Source organism: Amphibalanus amphitrite, unplaced genomic scaffold (genome assembly GCF_019059575.1).
Source record: "Amphibalanus amphitrite isolate SeventyFive unplaced genomic scaffold, NRLGWU_Aamphi_draft 000210F_arrow, whole genome shotgun sequence".
Taxonomy (NCBI): domain Eukaryota; kingdom Metazoa; phylum Arthropoda; class Thecostraca; order Balanomorpha; family Balanidae; genus Amphibalanus; species Amphibalanus amphitrite.
The window spans coordinates 96,513-114,796 of record NW_024881705.1 but is presented as its reverse complement, the minus strand read 5'-3'; the positions used below and the strand labels follow the sequence as shown (position 1 = coordinate 114,796).

The following is an 18,284-nucleotide window of genomic DNA, read 5'->3' as shown; positions in this document are numbered from 1 at the left end:
ATTTTGAATCGGTCCCGCCGACTGCACAATAAAAGAAGATAGATACAACACTTTTGCGGCATCACTGAAAAACTTATGCAGTACTGTTATCAAAATTCTCATAACACCGTTCGACAAACCTGAAGTATTTTTGAAATAAATATGCTTGTATTTTTCGCTTCAGGCTCTGAGGCCAAAATAATGAATTTCGTAGTCGCATTCGCAAGATTTGGCTGCGTTTCTGGCGCATGCCGTTCATTTGTGGCGCAAAATAATGTTGGAAACAAAGAAGAGTAGGCACTATGTACCCCCGAATTAGAATCTAATTAATTCTAAACCGAATTAACTCTAATTCAAATTAGAATCCTTACAACCAAGCAACGACAAGGCGATAACATAAACAAAAACCCAAGCGTCGCTGTTTGAAACAAAAGCGCCATATACTGCGACTTTTTTATAGAGAAGGACAACGCATTTCGGTGGGTGTTACAAGTACTGCAAGTACTGCTTCTTTTTTGCAAAAATAAAAACCTTTTTCACATACGAAAATGTGCTAGGAAATTTTCATATTTTATAGAAACTACAGTAGAAATAGTATAGATGTCGAGTAATTTTTATTTAAGAAAAAAGAAAGCTCATTATCTCCCTTTAACGCAACTTTTGCCGATCGATAGAGAATGAACCAGGAATTCACATGGATCCTAAAAATATGCATTTTTAAAAATCATAGGCGGATACAGATCATTGAGATTGGGGGTACACAAAAAGTATAGTTAATAAGGTTTTTGTTGGTACTGTTTCTAAAAAGGGTGGTAATGGTCTTGTTATGTTACAATTTTCTTATGAGAGAACGACTACAATTGTATTGGTCATGCATAGGCGGTGTCAGGGCACCTATGTTGGGAGGTAAAACATAACCCCCCTTTTTGGACGCCTGGATCCGCCTATTATAGCAAAAACGTGTCAAAAGAGGATGCACAATAACTGTATATGTTATCACATGATACCTTTCATTCACTGTTCGTAAAACTGGTGCAGCATCGTGATCTTCGCCCAAATGACTCGCTTCACGAATAGGACCCCCAATTCCCAGTGCTCTGGAGCCGCCCCTGGTAAAGTTATGAACTTGAAATTTTCAGGGAATGTGCCCAATTTAGTTTTAGGAAAAGTCAGAAAATTTCAGCATCGTAGCTTCAGCGGTTTCGGAGATATTCCCGAAAAACCTGAGGGGTGGATAAAAACACCCCCCCCCCCCTGCCACTAATAGGGTTAACCCTCGCCGGACCTATTGGTTTTCTACATACGCGCCGGCCGAGGGGGAGGGGGCGGGTACGACCCCCCTCGCCGTTTCGCCCCTGGTGGAGCTAGCGCGTCGCGGAAAAAACGAGCGTGTGCGCCGTTACAAGACGCAGAGATTGGTACCCGATTTTAAGGACCTAGGTCAACCGGTGACCTCTGAGGTCAGGTCAAGTGCCCCAAGGTACGGTTCAGTTTTTGGTGAATAACTTCGCAAAAAACGGCCGCAGAGCGCCGATTTTGGCAGCATCGTGTTCTTCTCGCTCAGGCGCGTCGAATGATATACTTTTTGTCCGGGTCAGGTCAACTTGGGGTGTTGACCTCAGGTCAAGGTCAGGTCAGCACCCCCAGGTCACGAAGTTGGTCGAAAGAGGTCATGTCGCATATCATTCGATTCGGCAGGTCTTCCTGAGTCCATTGGTGGCTTTCCCGACTCGCTAGCTCAATTTGATCAAGAGTTATTGACGAAAAACTAATATGACCTTGATGACGTCATAAATGACGTCACGCAAGGTCAACATTGCAAAAGTGACGCATCTAACCTTGCAAGGAGTGCATGAAATCACGATTCTGTGTGCTTGAGATAGTTGAAGATCGTTCCCGGCGCCAGAATAGCAGTTTTCATTTTTCCCCATTGACTTATAATGGTGAGGTCACGAAAATGACCTGACCTCATATGACCTTTAGGAAAAATCCGAGATTTACAAGTTGTGGGACTCATAATGGATACTAGATCCTGCAAGTTTCATTTCCCTGTGACATCTTCTCTGGCAGTGAGGGCGTTGCGAAGTTGCGACATCTGAAGACCGTGCAGAGGTTCACTTATGACGTCATAGGTCAGTGACCTGACTTGACCCAAAAATGCGGTTGGTGTCAAAAGATGCGGCTTGGATCCAAGGTCAGGTATGCCAAGTTTCAGCTCTCTATCGCCAGCGTGTTCGGAGCTATCGCGAAAAAAACCTATGGGGGGGGCGGCACCCGCCCCCCCCCTCGGCCGGCGAGGGTTAAACGAAGCTATATGGTAAGCGAGAAATAAAAAGCATATATTTCGTATCAGTATTGTGAAAGTCGCTTGGAATGAATTTCAAATTGTAACTGATGGTTTATGGAGCAATTGCACCAGTAACTGGCTTTATTTTCTTCAAAGCTGGAGCAGCGAAAGCAATATTTAATCCAAAGATGTATCAGTATGCATAAACTCACCCATCTCTTGCTTTGACCACTCTCAGGCAAGACCGCCGCCACCTTCATCGAAAGTACATAGAGACACGACCGACTTCAGCAACTAGCGCAATCTCGGGGTGTGAGCCCCCAACACGGCCTGACCTACCCACGTACCCCCTAAGGTGCGTGACCACCAGCACCGTTTTCTTCTCATCCACTGCTAAGCCGTTTAACGCATCACGCAAAGAGGCTTCCGCTGCTTAGCTTCCGTTTCTGTTACTGATTGCGGCGGTTCTGGTTTTGAAAGTGGGTACGGCTGATTTGAACTGGGTATAAAGCGTTCTCCGAGGAGAGCTGGATCATTCATCGCACTGACTCCCAGTGCAGCAGCAACATGAAGCCCTTCCAGCTTCTTTGCCTAGTGCTGGTGAGTGACTAAATCAAAGTTTGCAGCATTCCGTTTCATTTGGTCGTTACGGTGCTTATTGTGTGATCTATGTGTATAATAGTTCATTTTGCAGCACACTGTAGGCTTTCATGCGCTTCCGACTTTATTTACCTGTCGCAGAGGTAGCGCTTAATCGATTTGTCGTACTGCATTTCTGTACAGTTTTCAGACTACGTTTAATATGACAATATGCCATTTTATTTCGGCAAAAAAAAAAACAAACAAACAAAAAAGATTGACAATAAACATAAATGTTTATCGATTCACTCTGCTATTTGTTGGTTGTTCCCTGAGTTTTACGACAAGTATGGCTCTAATTTCATTCATTTACGAATAAAGAAAACAACTAACCCCTGCCTTTTCCTTTCTCAGGTGGTGGCTGCCGCTGGCAGTGCTGCCGCGGCCTCATCTGCCGACCAGCCCGCCCCCGTGGTCGATCAGGGGCCCTCCGAGGTCGCCAAGGATGGAGAAGAGACCACCTCTGGCGAACGCAAGGGACGCTTCTTCGCCAACTTTTTGAGCCTCCTAGGACTGAAGCAGGAAAAGAAGGTCGTTGATGTGCCTGTCCCCCACGTGCAGAATGTTCACAGGCCAATTCATATCAGCCCCGTCATTGTCGTGAAGCCAGCACAGCCCAAGCCGAAGCGGATAATCGTGCAGCCAGTTATAGAGACGAAGCCGACGCTCGTGCAGCCAGTGCAGCCGAAGCCTGTTTATGTGCAGCCGGCTCCTCCGAAGCCTGTTTATGTGCAGCCAGCCCCTTCACAGCCCGTGTACGCGCAGCCAGCCCCTTCAAAACCCGTGTACGCGCAAACAGCACATCCGAAGCCAGTACATCCTCAGCCAGCCACTCCTGTCATCCACCACGGCAGCGACGGATGCAAGACTGATTACCAGTGTCCCAAGGGCTCCTACTGCTTCTCATACAACTGCGTCCAGTGCATAACTGACGAGCACTGCTCCGCTGGTGGCCGGCACAGTCGTACCTACCAGAGGCGGTGCGAGCACAACCGCTGCGTGGACATCTGGCAGGACGACGTCGTGAAGTGCACCAAGTACTCGGCGTGTCCCGATGGCCAGTACTGCTCCGCAGGAAAGTGCACGCCCTTCGTGCCCGAGTGGATGCCGTGCTCGGTGGCCGAGAGCTGCCAGTCCAACAGCTGCCTGCAGGGAAAGTGCGCCGAGTGCTCCCAGTGGAAGCCGTGCGCGGCCGGACAGTTCTGCGACCACGGACACTGTAAGTCCCCGGGTAAAACGGGAGACAGCTGCTGGCTCAGCTTCCAGTGCAAGTCTCACATCTGCTGGCAAGGCCTCTGCGCCGACTGCGCCCACCACAGCGACTGCAAGAACGCCGGTGAGTTCTGCGACAAGGGCCGGTGCAAGTCCCTCCTCAGATACGGCTACAAATGTTCTGAGAACAGCCAGTGCGTGTCCAGAATCTGTGATAGCAAAACACAGCAGTGTGTCGACTGCGTCAACTCGCTGGGCTGCCCTGACAACAGTTTCTGCAGCGCCGACCTCAAGTGTGTGCGCAAGGGGATGTTCAGGGACGTCTGCACGTCCGACAACCAGTGCTTGTCCAACAAATGCGGGCCCAAGAACAGATGTGTGCAGTGCAGCCGGGTGCAAGACTGTGACAGCACCACGCACTTCTGCGACCTCGTGGACGGCGCGTGCACGCCTCTGGGTCGTGCCGGACAGATCTGCTCCACCACCGAACAGTGTCTGCCGAGTCTGACGTGCAGTCCCGTCACCAACAAGTGCGTGCAGTGCCTGTTCAACACGGACTGTTTGAGCGGTCAGCGCTGCGACAACACCCTCGGCATGTGCGTGGCCAAGTCTGTCCTGGGTGACTCCTGTGTGGGAGACGCCGATTGTCAGAGCGGTGTGTGCAGCAGCGTGTCCGACACCTGCGTCCAGTGCCGCGCCGGACTGCCGGCCGGCACACTCGGCGGCTGCACTCTGGGACAGTTCTGCTCCCTCGAGGGCGCCTGTCTGACGGCCAACGTGCCGCTGAACGGTGCCTGCCTCTCGGGACAGAACGTACAGTGCGCCGCCGGTCTGGTGTGCACCAACCGCGTGTGCACCAGCCCGGTGACGGCCATCAACCCGTCACCGACGGTCACTCTCACCACTCCGACTGTCACCGCGACCGTCCCGGCCCCCGCCCGATCCTTTGGACGCAGCTGAGGAAGGGCTACACGGTGGCGGGAGTAAACGTCGGTGACAGGAGTGTGCCACCCATCAGCAGTGCTTTGAAACTGAGCTAGGATCACAGGACAGGCAAGCTATGCAATTGTGACTGCTGCAATCAGCTACTGACATGCCGAAGTTGACGAGTGAGCTGTTTTCCTTGAAACCTGTTTGTTTTTGCTACTGATCGTGATTCGTCCCTTTTGTTGTTTGTTCTTGTTGATATCCATTGGGGCTTGGAGCGTTGTTATTGCTATTTGTTGATCTTTTTCGGATTTATGTGTCGTAGACTGTGTTTGCATGCAACAAAATATACCTTACAAAAATGCACTTGCCTCTTTAGTTCATTCACTATTGTAAGATACAATACCAATCAGGGGAACCCGCCTCATTTACTTACACAAAAGAACAGCGAAAGCCAAGATCCTTATTTTTAGGTTCTACAAACCCCACGTGTTCGGGCCACGAGCGGCGTGGCTGCCGCGTCACGTTCACTAGCTCACACAGTGACCAAAGGTCATTGCGCTCACTCTGTGACCTTTGCGTCGCTCCGTTGTCTGTCGTGAACACGGTGAAGCTCTGCTGACATTTAGTCTGACCAGTTGAGGGGCCGGACGCGGCGCCGACACCACGCCGGAGCCATCTCTGTGTCGTGCGCCGCTGCCCGGTCCGGAGTGCGTGCCGCCATGGCGAGCCGTGTAACTGTGATCGTGGTGATGTTTTCGGTCGTCTGCTTCAGCGATGGATGCATCATCTCCAGTCCCGAGTCGCTGGGCAGGTGTCTCACAAACCTGCTGGAGACGGGGCGCGACATGATCAAGAGAAAGTATGAACCCGTCCACCTGAAGAACATGAGCCAAGTGAACAAATCGAGTGTCGACTGGTGGATTAATGAGACTCGGGTGAATGGTCTTTCTGGGTACGAAATTCACCACCTAAGGATCGTCGATGCCAAAAGCTCTGCCCTCAGGCTTGAGTTTAATGTCACTTGGCCGTCACTAAACCTCACTGCTCGTGGGCAGATTCGTCACTGTACGCATTTTTTCGGCAAATTGACATGCTTTTCCCTAACGGGGCGGCCTCATATTGAGCTGATCAGGCCGTACGCAAGGCTGGAGACTTTACTGGACCTGCAGTTTAAGAACAAGAAGTGGACTGTCATCCCTCGAGACACCAGCATAGCCGTCAGCCTGCCGGACATCGAGGTGGAGGTGCGGCTGGACGGTCTGCTGGGAGCGCTCGACCAGTTTCTGGGATCGCCGTCCAAGGAGTACGCTAAACAGCTCACCACGGTCTGGTGGGAGAAAAAGAAACATGTAGTGGAGGACTGGCTCAAGGCAGAAATCCATTCATTGATTTACGAGCATGTCTCACCTAAATTTGGAGCTTTGCTGCTGGGTGTCGCTTAGTAAACATTCAGGACGATGCAGTACATTGTTTGGTTCCCTCAATCCAGTCTTTGCGAGCTGTTTCAGTAAGGAAATTGGGCTGCATGAAATTATCAGACTCAATGAGTTATACTTTAAGGTTCCGTATTTGTATCTGACGATAAGTCCAGCTCAAGTCTGATAAAATGTGCGATGCACCGATGATAGCATACATAAAACGTGATGGACACTTTATAGCCATATGAGAAACTCTTTATGTCAGCTTTACCGCTATCTATTAGTTGTGACTTGCTTTTCAAACGATTGCCGTTTTGCCATGAAGCAGAAGATACTAGTGTGTAAGGGACATGCATTTATTTTGCCAAACGTGACTATACAACATGTAAGGCAGCACAGACACATAACAAAACAACATTCACGTGATGTAACAACTTCCACCAAACAACGAAAACAACAAAACATACGGAAACAACGTCAACATATAAACTCAACAATATATTTCACAGTCGTCCTTGTGTCCAAGGAAGGACGTTACGCCAACTTAGGTGTTCGTAGTGGCAATCATACGTGTATCGCCTTTAAATACCGATTAATAATAACAAATAACGAACAGGGGCAAATCAGCAACAGAGTTTGGAGGGTCATTTGCAACCAGTGAGCCATCATGACGAGGATATGCTACCACGAATAGAGTGACCGTGAAGCTGAACAACGCTATGAAATACATCGCTACAGTGCAAATCGTTTTTCTTTAAAAGCAATCGCAACACCAAAGGTGTCGGCCTTCCACTTATACCATTTACATTTACATTTACTTTTAGCAGTTTTCTAGTCATCTGATCGCCTCTGGTTGCTCGACCCTCCTGAATCTCCGTCGACTAGTTGCATGACCTCTCAGCGGCGTCCGAAGGATCGGGCCTGGAACGGGCCGGACGCGGCAGGGGTGGGGGTGTTGGGTGAGGTGGTCTGTGACGGGTCAATGACCGATGTCGGAGATCTGCACACGAGGTTTGTGCACACCAGACCGACGGCGCACTGCTCGTTCTGCCCCGAGGGACACGCGCCGTTCAGTGGCACGCTGGTGGGCACACAGGTGCCATCAACGGTGCAGAAGGAGGTGGCGGGACAGGACCCGACCACACCGGCGCGGCACTGGACGCACTGGTTGGACACGATGCCGCACACCCCGCTCTGGCAGTCCGAGTCTCCCACACAGGAGTCACCGAGGATAGACTTGGCCACACACATGCCCAGGGTGTTGTCGCAGCGCTGACTGTCCATACACTGACTGTTGATTTGACATTGGACGCACTTGTTGGTGCTTGGGCTGCACGTCAGGGGTGCCAGACATTGCTCGTTCGCGTCGCAGATCTGTCCGACTCGCTTCAGCGGCGTGCACGCTCCGTCTAAGGAGATGTCGCAGAAGTGAGTGCTGCTGTTGCAGTCTTGCAGACGGTTGCACTGAACGCAAGTGTTTTTGGGTCCGCATCTTCTTGACAGGCACTGGCTGTCTGACGTGCACGCATCCTTGAACATGCCTTTGCGCACGCACTTGAAGCCGGTGCTACAGAAGCTGTTGTCAGGACAGGTCAGTGAGTTCCTGCAGTCAACGCACTGGCCCGTGATGCTGTCACAGATTCTGGACGCACACTGGCTGTTCTCGGAGCATTTCTCGCCGTACCCAAGAAGGGACTTGCACTGGCCTTTCTCACAGAACTCTCCTGCGTTCCTGCAGTCGCTGTGGTGGGCGCAGTCGGCGCAGAGGCCTTGCCAGCAGATGTGCGACTGACACTGGAAGCTGAGCCAGCAGCTGTCTCCCGTTTTACCCGGCGACTTACAGTGACCGTGGTCGCAGAACTGTCCGGCCGCGCACGGCTTCCATTGGGAGCACTCGGCGCACTTTCCCTGCAGGCAGCTGTTGGACTGGCAGCTCTCGGCCACCGAGCACGGCATCCACTCGGGCACGAAGGGCGTGCACTTTCCTGCGGAGCAGTACTGGCCATCGGGACACGCCGAGTACTTGGTGCACTTCACGACGTCGTCCTGCCAGATGTCCACGCAGCGGTTGTGCTCGCACCGCCTCTGGTAGGTACGACTGTGCCGGCCACCAGCGGAGCAGTGCTCGTCAGTTATGCACTGGACGCAGTTGTAGGAGAAGCAGTAGGAACCCTTGGGGCACTGATAATCAGTCTTGCACCCGTCGTTGCCGTGTTGGATGACAGGAGTGGCGGGCTGAGGATGCACTGGCTTCGGATGTGCTGGCTGCGCGTACACGGGCTCCGGGTGGACTGGCGGCGTATACACGGGCTTGGGAGGGGCTGGCTGGACAAATATGGGCTTCGGAGGGGCAGGCTGAACAAATATGGGCTTCGGAGGGGCAGACTGGACGATTACTGGTTTGGGTAGCGCCGCCGTTAGATGCTCCTGCTTCAGGACGATGACTGGGTTGATATGGATGGGTTTGGGAGCAGTTTGCACCGTTGCCACGGAAACAGGAACGGGAACAGTTTCCACTTTGGTCTCTTCCTTCTCCTCATTGTAGCCGAGTAGATTCCAGAAGGAGGCAAAGAAGCGTCCCCTGCGCTGGCCTGAGCCTGTCTCCCGCTCCTTGGTGACCTCGGAGGACCCCTGGTCGACCGCCGGCGGGTCGGCGGACTCGGCTCCCGCGGCACTGCCAGCGGCAGCCACCACCTGGAGAGGAGAGCATAGGAATATGTCTGTTAGATAGATGCAGTATGTCACCTGAACTCATGTTTTGTACGTGTATGACTACGTGGCGTATCATTTGGCTGGTGAACATACGAGTACCTATGTGTAGACGTGTCTCTAGATATTAAGGATGCATGGCGAATGCGTTGCATTATGCATGGTTATTTGAGAGCTTTCTTCGATATGCAGCAATCCCTAAAAAATTGATATTATTTTATAATAAAATCTCCAATTTTTAGAATTCGCAAGATGACTATATGCACGAAGCCTTTGCATTGCAAGCGGCACTCTCAAGACAGATACGCTGACATACCTATATGAAAAAAAAATCATGGCGAGCAATAAACAAACTTCACTTGTCTTCAAACTAAGATATATTTTTCCGAGCCAAAGAAGCATGTTTTCTTATTGGCATCTTGCCAAGCCTATTGCAACTGTCACCTCGGATGCATTGTGACCATGCGCTGCCCTACATTTTATTAATTTAACTTTGCATAATGGAAAGGTGTAATCTCTCCGTATGGCTCTAGAATATCTGGCATGCTTTTGAGTTGCATTCTTATCTTTATTAGTTCACTAACTTTACTGACTACACCTGGATAGGTATTAAATATGCATATATGGCCCGCGTGCATTTAAGGGAATTTTCTCACACAAAGCTTCACATCAAAGCTCTGTCTGATTGCTGAAGTGCACTGGGTTCGTTGCAAACACATTATTCCACGCATTCTAAAGCTGCACGGTATGTAGGCAGATCTGTTAGTTAACCAAATAGCGATGCATTCCAGACGTTAGGTTGTTTGTGCTGAGGTCATTTCAGAAGACCTGTACTTACCAGGGCGGCGGCGCACAGCAGGTGGAGCGTCTTCATACTGCAGTCGGCGGTGCAGGCACAGATGATGTGCTACCGAGGTCCGCCGCGCGTTATATACCTGTATAAATCAGCCGTGAGACTACTTTCAGAACTGGCCCTACTAGAGGCAGCCTTAAAACGGTAGTTAAGTAGCATGTCGTCTTACGCGCTTCGGTTCGCCGGTCCATAGAGAAAGCATAGCAGGTAGCACGTGCATCTTTACACAGTTTTGCATTTGGGCAGGAATGTCCGGATGTGGCGGTGGGGTGCATATGTGCATAAGTATACTAAAGCTGTTGTCCTTTGTGCTGTCTCTACTTGAGGCTCGTACGGTATGAACGTCTTTTTTATCCATGAGGGTTGCATTTATCCATGAGGGTTGCAAAGTAACGAAAAACACGTGTGTAACTAGTAATCATGAAGACGAGATCAATAGTGGTATCCTGCATGATTTTGACCGAGGGTGGGGGAGTGGGTAGATGAAACCCTCTTTGCCATTTCGCCCCTAATTGAGCTAGAGCATCGCGGAAAAGGCGAGTGTGTGCGCCGTTTTGTGATCCTGTGACTGATGCCCGATTTTAAGGTCTCAGGTCAGCCTGTGATTTCTGAGGTCAGGTCAAAACCCCTAGGCAGGAATCCAGTTTTTGGTGAATGAGCTCGCCCTAAATGGTCGCAGAGCAGCGATTTTGGTGCCACCATGTTCGAAATTCCCAGGTGCGTTGCATTACATTTTACTTCCGATTTGGAAGGTATATTTTAGTCCATATACGAATGGATTTTGCGACTCTCTAGCTCAATTTGATCGAGAGCTATTGACGAAAAGCTTCGAGGAACATATGGGGCTTTACTAGCGCGCAAACTACAGTACAGTAGTCATAGTCGTTCACTGACGTGAAGAACTCGCAACGCCGTAGTTACTGCGTGCCGTGTATGAGCGAGGGTTTTGAAATGTTCAAAATTTTGTTCACGATAAAAATCCGCGACCAAGGAGAGAACTAAGCGCAAACTATTCGTGAAATCATTGTGAATTCGTCATGTCGATGCAGGAGGATGCGTGCCAGTGCGTGACGATACGCGCCATACCACGTCTGTCACGCTGCACATGGTCATCTCAAATCGAATTCACGAGTGGTTCGCGACATGCTCACGAAATGATGGATATCGCAACACGGCCGTACATTCCCGCTGACACGGTATGTTATCACGTATTCTTCACGCATTGATGGCACGAATAGTTTACGACTTCTTTACGCACATTGCGAATAGTTTGTGCATGACACGCGCAGTTCACGATGATTTCACGAACAGTTCACGACTACTGCCTGAGAGTGGCGCTCGTGTCGGTGTGGGGTCTTCCTGGACACTGCTCGCCATTCCAATGGACTGAACTGGGCTGTCATACTACATTTCTGGACAGTAATACCTATTGATACTGGCATAATACTGGCAATCTCGCGACTTCTGGTCTACGAGTTCCTGACCAACGTTTTTCTGAGCCTTTCTTTGATGTGAGGATGCCTTTTTTGCTATTCTCCTCCAACCTTTCCTGCTCTTCTTATATAATGACTATAGAGCAGCTGCCAGGTATGGACATCTTCTCTTCTCTGCAATACTTGTGTCTCTGGCATTCAGCATGTTGTCTCCTCCGCAGGGCATCAAAAGCTAATAACTTTGAATAACCATGATTAAGAATGAAAACATGACGCTAAATCCAGAAAAGGAAGCTCTCATTTTTATATGGCGTGCCCCAGCCTTCACGAATTACGTGATACGGGAACTCGTCGTGCCAACATGCGGAAAATGTGCACGTTATGCGCAAACTATGCGATTAAACTATGCGTGAACTCATAGCGCCAGTTTGTGCATTGTGGACACTGACGCATGCTCATTCGTGAACTATTCGTCAAATCACCATGAACTCCTCGTGTACTATGCGTGAGCTAGTCGACAGTCGTGAATGACGCGGGAGTCTCCCAGTTTGTGCTCCAAAATGGCACGATCTGCCACGACGAAAGCCTGGCCAAAAGTCGTGCCAAGAGTGTGAGAACGCCTTAAGATTATTTCTGACGTTAAAATAACAGTTTCTAAATTTCCCTCACTTACTTAAAATTGTGATAACGTGACCATCCTGGACTCCTGACCTCAGGAGACCCCAGGAAAAATCCAAGATGTAAATGATATGAGGGTGCAGGGAGGTCAGTCCTATAAGCTTCATCATTCTGTGAAATACCTTCTGTGTACTAAGGCCGTTGCTTTGCAAAGTTTTAGGATCACGCAGCGGCTCACATACAATATCAGTGACTTGCCCGGGCCCGAAAATGTGGTTGGTGTTACAAGATTTGGCTAGAGTGAAATGTTAGGTATGCCGTCTTTCAACTCTCTCCGTGGTTAGCGCTCCGAGCAATCGTGAAAAAGTCAGGAGGTGGCACCCACCAGCTGCTTTGGCCTGGCTTCAGGTCTGCTTTGGGTTTCTTTATCGATATTTGTCGAAAATCCTGCATGTCTTAGAACAACAAAAATCAAGTGGCTTATACCTACGTTAACGTAGGTATAACCGCTCCAAGAATTCTTGGAGCGGTGAGCGCCAAGTCGCAAAAGTTCTCACTTCTCACAGTTTATTTAGGAATATTGCTTTTGTAGTCTATTATATATATAATAGACTCGCATATAGATAATAGACTCGCAAACTCACTCGCAGCATGATAGTTAACAATACCAGCATCATAGCTAGATGTCCCAAAAAACATAAGCTTGCGATTCTTGAAGCCGTCTTCATCAGGGATAGAGACCCAGCTATCAACCGTCAAATGAACATGACGGGTACTCTGTCCTTATACGATGGAAGACCCTTGGCGCCCAGATAGGTAGCACTTAGGTTTTAGACTTGTGTGCTAGTTGATTATGTGTAGACCGAATGCATGCGAAACTGTCATTGAAACATGTGTGGCTTGTCTGATGATTGTAACTGAATGTAACTGAACCGATGATTGTAACCGAATGATGTAACTGAATGTTTGTGTATGCGAAATGTGTGTCGGTGTATAATGAATATGTACGTAGAGTGTCCGTATATTTGCGCTGAAAATGTAATCGCGAGAGGTGCCATTGCAATGATCATGTGCGTTTGTACTTTAAAGTGCTACATCAAATTGAATTAGATCCGTGTCAATAGGAAACTCATTCCTTGCGATTTTCGAGACGAGACGAATGTTATATTTGGTGTTATTGTGTCTGTTTTGTATGGGTGAAGATGTTAATGGTGATATTAACGAAACGTTACCCGACAATATAGGCACAATTTTACATGAATTTGAAGCAGATGGCAAGAAGATCGTACGAAGTTTAGAGAACTTGGCAAAAAAGCAAACAAACGCCCGTTATGCTGTCATTTTTACACAAACATGTATTATATATATATATATATATATATATATATATATATATATATATATATATACTTTTCAGTAATTATATACCGAAACTGTGTTATTTACATTGAGTTGTTTTTGCAAAGCTATGGAATCATTTTGCTCGAAGCCACAAGGGTGAAATATCAGTCTCTTTTATATAATTGTTTTTTCGTCATTTTTCTATTTAGTATGAGCAAAGGCTTTTTCATCAACCTCATGAAAGCGTGAGGACTTAGATCAGCATTTCTGTCTCATTAAAAAATGAAGCTCATTCCGGTCGAACGGTTTATTTTCGTGCCACACTGCAACATACATTGTTCCTCTCCAATGCGCAACAACACAACAAAGACGCCAACCACAGAACAATGACCCGTATCCCTCCATATTGGCGCTACGTAATGGACGACACAGGCACACACTATATAAACAAGAAAACAAAACAAAAAGCGAGCATTTGGTATGAAGCTTGTTCCGCTGGCATGCAAGGGTGTAAGTGGGCTGATATGATGTGGCTGCGAACCCTGCTAAGTGAATTTCATTTACTTCCTGTTTTTGATCTTTTTACTGTTTTTTTTTTTTTCAAATGATATGATACCATTAGAGCCGAGAACAGTAAATATTTCTAAAAATGGTGACTATACCTTTGCTTTCGTATAGCAATCGAAGTACACTTGATCGATGTTTGCCCCTAACACATCCCATAATATACACTTTGGGCTAGCACAGAGCACTTAACCCTCCCACTGGGTGTCTGCAGCATCCGCCGTTTCCATCTACCTGCCAGCGTGGTACGGATGCATGTGATTCGTCTATTTGCGTCCTTGCTGTTGCTGCGGTAATGTGGACAGCCCTAGCTGACCAAGGTTCGACAGGTTATTGATGAGATTCGGCAGCGGAATCTGGCCGCCCGGGAATTGAATCTGGCCGCCGCCGGGGAGAGGAAGCTGACCGGTGGGGAGTGTAATGGTGACGGGTCGGTTTCCAGGGTTGGGCTGGTTTCCAGGGTTGGGCTGGTTTCCAGGGTTGGGCTGGTTTCCAGGGTTGGGCTGGTTTCCAGGGTTGGGCTGGTTTCCAGGGTTGGGCTGGTTTCCAGGGTTGGGTTGGTTACCAGGGTTGGGTTGGTTTCCGGGGTTGGGTTGGTTTCCAGGGTTAGGTCTGTTACCAGGGTTAGGTCTGCTTCCAGGCCTGTTTCCGGGGTTGGGTTGGTTTCCAGGGTTGGGCTGGTTTCCAGGGTTGGGCTGGTTTCCAGGGTTGGGCTGGTTTCCAGGGTTGGGTTGGTTTCCAGGGTTCGGCTGGTTTCCAGGGTTGGGTTGGTTACCAAAATTGGGCTGGTTTCCAGGGTTGGGCTGGTTTCCAAAATTGGGCTGGTTTCCAGGGTTGGGTTGGTTTCCAAAATTGGGCTGGTTTCCAGGGTTGGGTTGGTTTCCAAAATTGGGCTGGTTTCCAGGGTTGGGTTGGTTTCCAAAATTGGGCTGGTTTCCAGGGTTGGGCTGGTTTCCAAAATTGGGCTGGTTTCCAGGGTTGGGTTGGTTTCCAAAATTGGGCTGGTTTCCAGGGTTGGGTTGGTTTCCAGGGTTCGGCCTGTTTCCGGGGTTCGGCCTGTTTCCGGGGTTGGGCTGGTTGAAGTCCGGTGAGACGGAGCTGCCGGTGCCAGGGGGAGTGGTCGTGGGGAAGGTGGGCCGGAACGTAGGCGGGGTGGGGGTGGCCGGCGTCGGCGGACTGACGCCCGGCCTCGGAGCCGAAATGGAGCTGCTCGTGCCGGGCCGCTGGGTGGTCTGGCCGCTGTTCTGAGGCACCTCACACACCCGGTTAGTGCAGATCAGGCCGCGCGCGCACTGGGCACTCTCGCCCGAGAGACACATCCTGCCGGCGCGGACGTTACCGGGCAGACACATGCCCTGGCGCGAGCAGAACTCCCTGCTGGTCGGACACGTGGTGGGCATGACGTTGGCGCGGCACATGACGCAGGTGTTCTCCGGGCCGCAGAAGCCGCTCCGGCAGTCGGAGTCGCCCACGCAGTTCTGATTCAGGTCGTTCTTGGGCACGCACATGCCGAGGGCGCTGTCGCAGCGCTGTCTGTCGGGACATTGGCTGTTGATCTGGCACCGGACGCACTTTCTGGTGGTGGTGCTGCAGGTCAGCTGGTCGACACACTCCTCACTTCGGTCGCACGTCTGGCCGAGGGTCTTCTTTCTCATGCAGCGTCCCTCTTCCACGTCGCAGAAGTCTGAGTTGTCCCTGCAGTCCCGTTTGCGCTTGCACTCTACGCACTTGTTCTTGGGGCCACACAGATTCGATTCACAGTGTTGGTCCCTTACGCATTGGTCGTTGAATACGCCTCTTCGCGTACACTTGAAGTCGGCGTTGCAGAACGAGTTGCTGTCGCAGCTGGCCGAGGTCTTGCAGTCGACGCACCTTCGGGAGCTCCTGTCGCAGATATTCGACATGCAGTGGCTGTTGCTGGAACACTTGTCTCCAAATCCGAGCATCGCCCTGCACAGGCCCTTGTCACAAAACTCGCCTGCCGCCTTGCAGTCGCTGTGGTGGGCGCAGTCGGCACAAGCGCCGTGCCAGCAGATGTGGGACTTACACTGGAGACTGAGCCAGCAGCTGTCTCCTGTATGGCCGGGACGTTTGCAGTGTCCGTGGTCGCAGAACTGTCCGGAGGGGCACGGCTTCCACTGGGAGCACTCGGCGCACTTTCCCTGCAGGCAGCTGTTGGACTGGCAGCTCTCGGCCACCGAGCACGGCATCCATTCGGGAACGAACGGCTTGCAGACCCCATCTGAGCAGTAGTGTCCTCCCTGACATCCAGAGTACTTGGTGCACCTGTCTCCACCGTGGTCGCCATCATAGAGATCAACGCAGTGGTTGTTGACGCAGCTCTTGCGGTAGCGGTTCTTGTAGCTGCCTCCGTCGTAGCAGTGCTCGTCCTGAGTGCACTCAACTGGAGGCAGGACCGGCGTCAGAACGGGGATCTGAACGCAGACGCTGGAGGCGCACTGGTAGCCGCTGCCGCAGTGGGCGTCCCACAGGCAGGCCACGCAGTGACCGGCCAGGCAGTAGCCGCTGTGGCAGGGCGCGTGATCGCTGCACTCGGGACAGTGGGCGCCCTGCGGAGAACAGAGATGGGTCAACTCAGGGAGACGTGGCACGTTCGAGGGACTTCTTTGTTAATGGCTTTGGACATAAATAATATCAACGCGAACGCGGACATCACCGAGAAGGTAACCAGCAGCAGAGCTTGCACACTGTAACAGAAAATATTCCGGCATGGCGAACCACGTCGCACATATTGATATTAGGTTTAGGGGTTCGAAAAAGATATCTTTGCATATTTTCAAGAAAGGAGATTAGAATGCTTATAAGACTATTAGCCGCCAAATCAATTTTCTTAACCTGTTCAGTGTTTACCTACCGTGCAGGGCGTTTCAACGTAGTGCGATGGCGTTCCGACGACAAGCGGCTCGGGTTTCGGCTGGTGGGTCTTGAGCACAATGACGGGTTTGATGTGGAGCGGTCGCTGCACGTTGAGCGTGACGGGCTGCGGCTGAACCAGCGTGGTCGGCGCCGCCGCGGCCACCGGAGTCTCCTTCGTTCCCAGGCCGAGCAGGTGCAGGAAGTTGGCGAAGAAGCGTCCCTTGCGTCCGCCAGAGGTGGTCTCTTCTCCATCCTTAGCGACCTCGGAGGGCCCCTGATCGACCACCGGGGCGGGCTGGTCGGCAGAGGAGGCCGCGGCAACACTGCCGGCCGCCGCCGCCACCTGAGGACACATTGAGGGACAGTTAGGTATAGACATTTCTAATATGCTAATAATATATAATATCTAATATGCTCGCCACCGTTGGTGGCGCGCAGCAAAAACATTTCTACTATCGATTGTATTGATCTGATAAATTTTCAAAGGTAACTACATGGACGCACCGGTATCAATTTTTTTTCGAAGAGCAGTTTTGCTGATAAGATTCTAAAAAATAGATTGTCACAATGCTTGCTGGATTTGTTTTTCAAAATGTAAAAGATATATACTTCAAGCGATATACACTGTACAATACACCAAAACAGCGGGTCATCATGTAAGTCACATCTTGGCTCACCAGAACGATCCAAAGGAGCTGAGTAGACCTCTTCATGGCACTGATGTCAGTTCGCACTCCGAAGTGGCCATTGCCAGGTCACCACAGGTTATATACCGCCGCGAAAATGTCGCATCCACTTTCATAACCAGCCGGACCGGCGGCCACCCGACGTACGGTATGTGCACGGTTAAAGGTGTCAACACGGCTCATGAGACACCGCACGGCGTCAGGTGGAGAAAGTAGGCGGGGCCTCGGCGACAAATGTCGGTCCCGCGGTTCGCCCGCGCCGCGGCGGCAGCGAGTCCCGCCCACCTCCGTCCGCGCGGGACACTCAGGGGTGCGCGGGACACTCAGGGGTGCGCGGGACACTCAGGGGTGCGCGGGACACTCCGGGGTGCCCGCGCGGGACACTCAGGGGTGCCCGGGACAATCGGGGGTGCCCTGGTGTACGGCAAGATGCGACAGGGGACACCAGGAGCAACGGCAGGTGAGGTGGTGCATATTGTAACACTGATGTCATAGGCACATCAGTACATATTCCATGTAAGTGTGTTATGGGCTATGGCTGCTCTCTTGCGATATGTTTGCCAGCCTGCAAGCCAGCAAGAGAGTGCAAAGAACCCAGTGCAAGTTGCCGCATGCTGACGTTGTTTGAAATGCTGCCTAGTGAATCATCATCTTCATGAGACGTAAGTTAAAATCCATCGAAATTAACCCATGTTTGGGATGGTCTCCGACGGTTACGCGCTTATAACTCGCGCTTTG

At 50.7% G+C, this 18,284-nt stretch overlaps 2 protein-coding genes across 2 annotated transcripts; one reads left to right on the top strand and one right to left on the bottom strand.

The window, feature by feature from the left end:
- Positions 1 to 2,822: 2,822 nt before the first annotated feature.
- On the top strand, positions 2,823 to 5,394 carry LOC122385152 (multiple epidermal growth factor-like domains protein 10). Its single transcript, XM_043373221.1, has 2 exons — positions 2,823 to 2,866; positions 3,260 to 5,394. Exons 1-2 carry the CDS (start codon positions 2,834 to 2,836, stop codon positions 5,075 to 5,077), a joined length of 1,851 nt encoding a protein of 616 aa, XP_043229156.1. The 5' UTR covers positions 2,823 to 2,833; the 3' UTR covers positions 5,078 to 5,394.
- Positions 5,395 to 6,783: 1,389 nt separating this feature from the next.
- LOC122385150 (multiple epidermal growth factor-like domains protein 11) lies at positions 6,784 to 10,216 on the bottom strand. Its single transcript, XM_043373220.1, has 2 exons — positions 10,013 to 10,216; positions 6,784 to 9,159 (listed from the first exon to the last, which is right to left on the bottom strand). Exons 1-2 carry the CDS (start codon positions 10,046 to 10,048, stop codon positions 7,363 to 7,365), a joined length of 1,833 nt encoding a protein of 610 aa, XP_043229155.1. The 5' UTR covers positions 10,049 to 10,216; the 3' UTR covers positions 6,784 to 7,362.
- Positions 10,217 to 18,284: the final 8,068 nt, after the last annotated feature.

Coding starts and splice junctions, on each gene's coding strand:
- LOC122385152 (XM_043373221.1), top strand. CDS start 2,834: ATGAAGCCCTTCCAGCTTCTTTGCCTAGTGCTG. Junction 2,867..3,259: donor AGCTTCTTTGCCTAGTGCTG/GTGAGTGACTAA, acceptor TTCCTTTCTCAG/GTGGTGGCTGCCGCTGGCAG.
- LOC122385150 (XM_043373220.1), bottom strand. CDS start 10,048: ATGAAGACGCTCCACCTGCTGTGCGCCGCCGCCCTG. Junction 9,160..10,012: donor TGCTGTGCGCCGCCGCCCTG/GTAAGTACAGGT, acceptor TCTCCTCTCCAG/GTGGTGGCTGCCGCTGGCAG.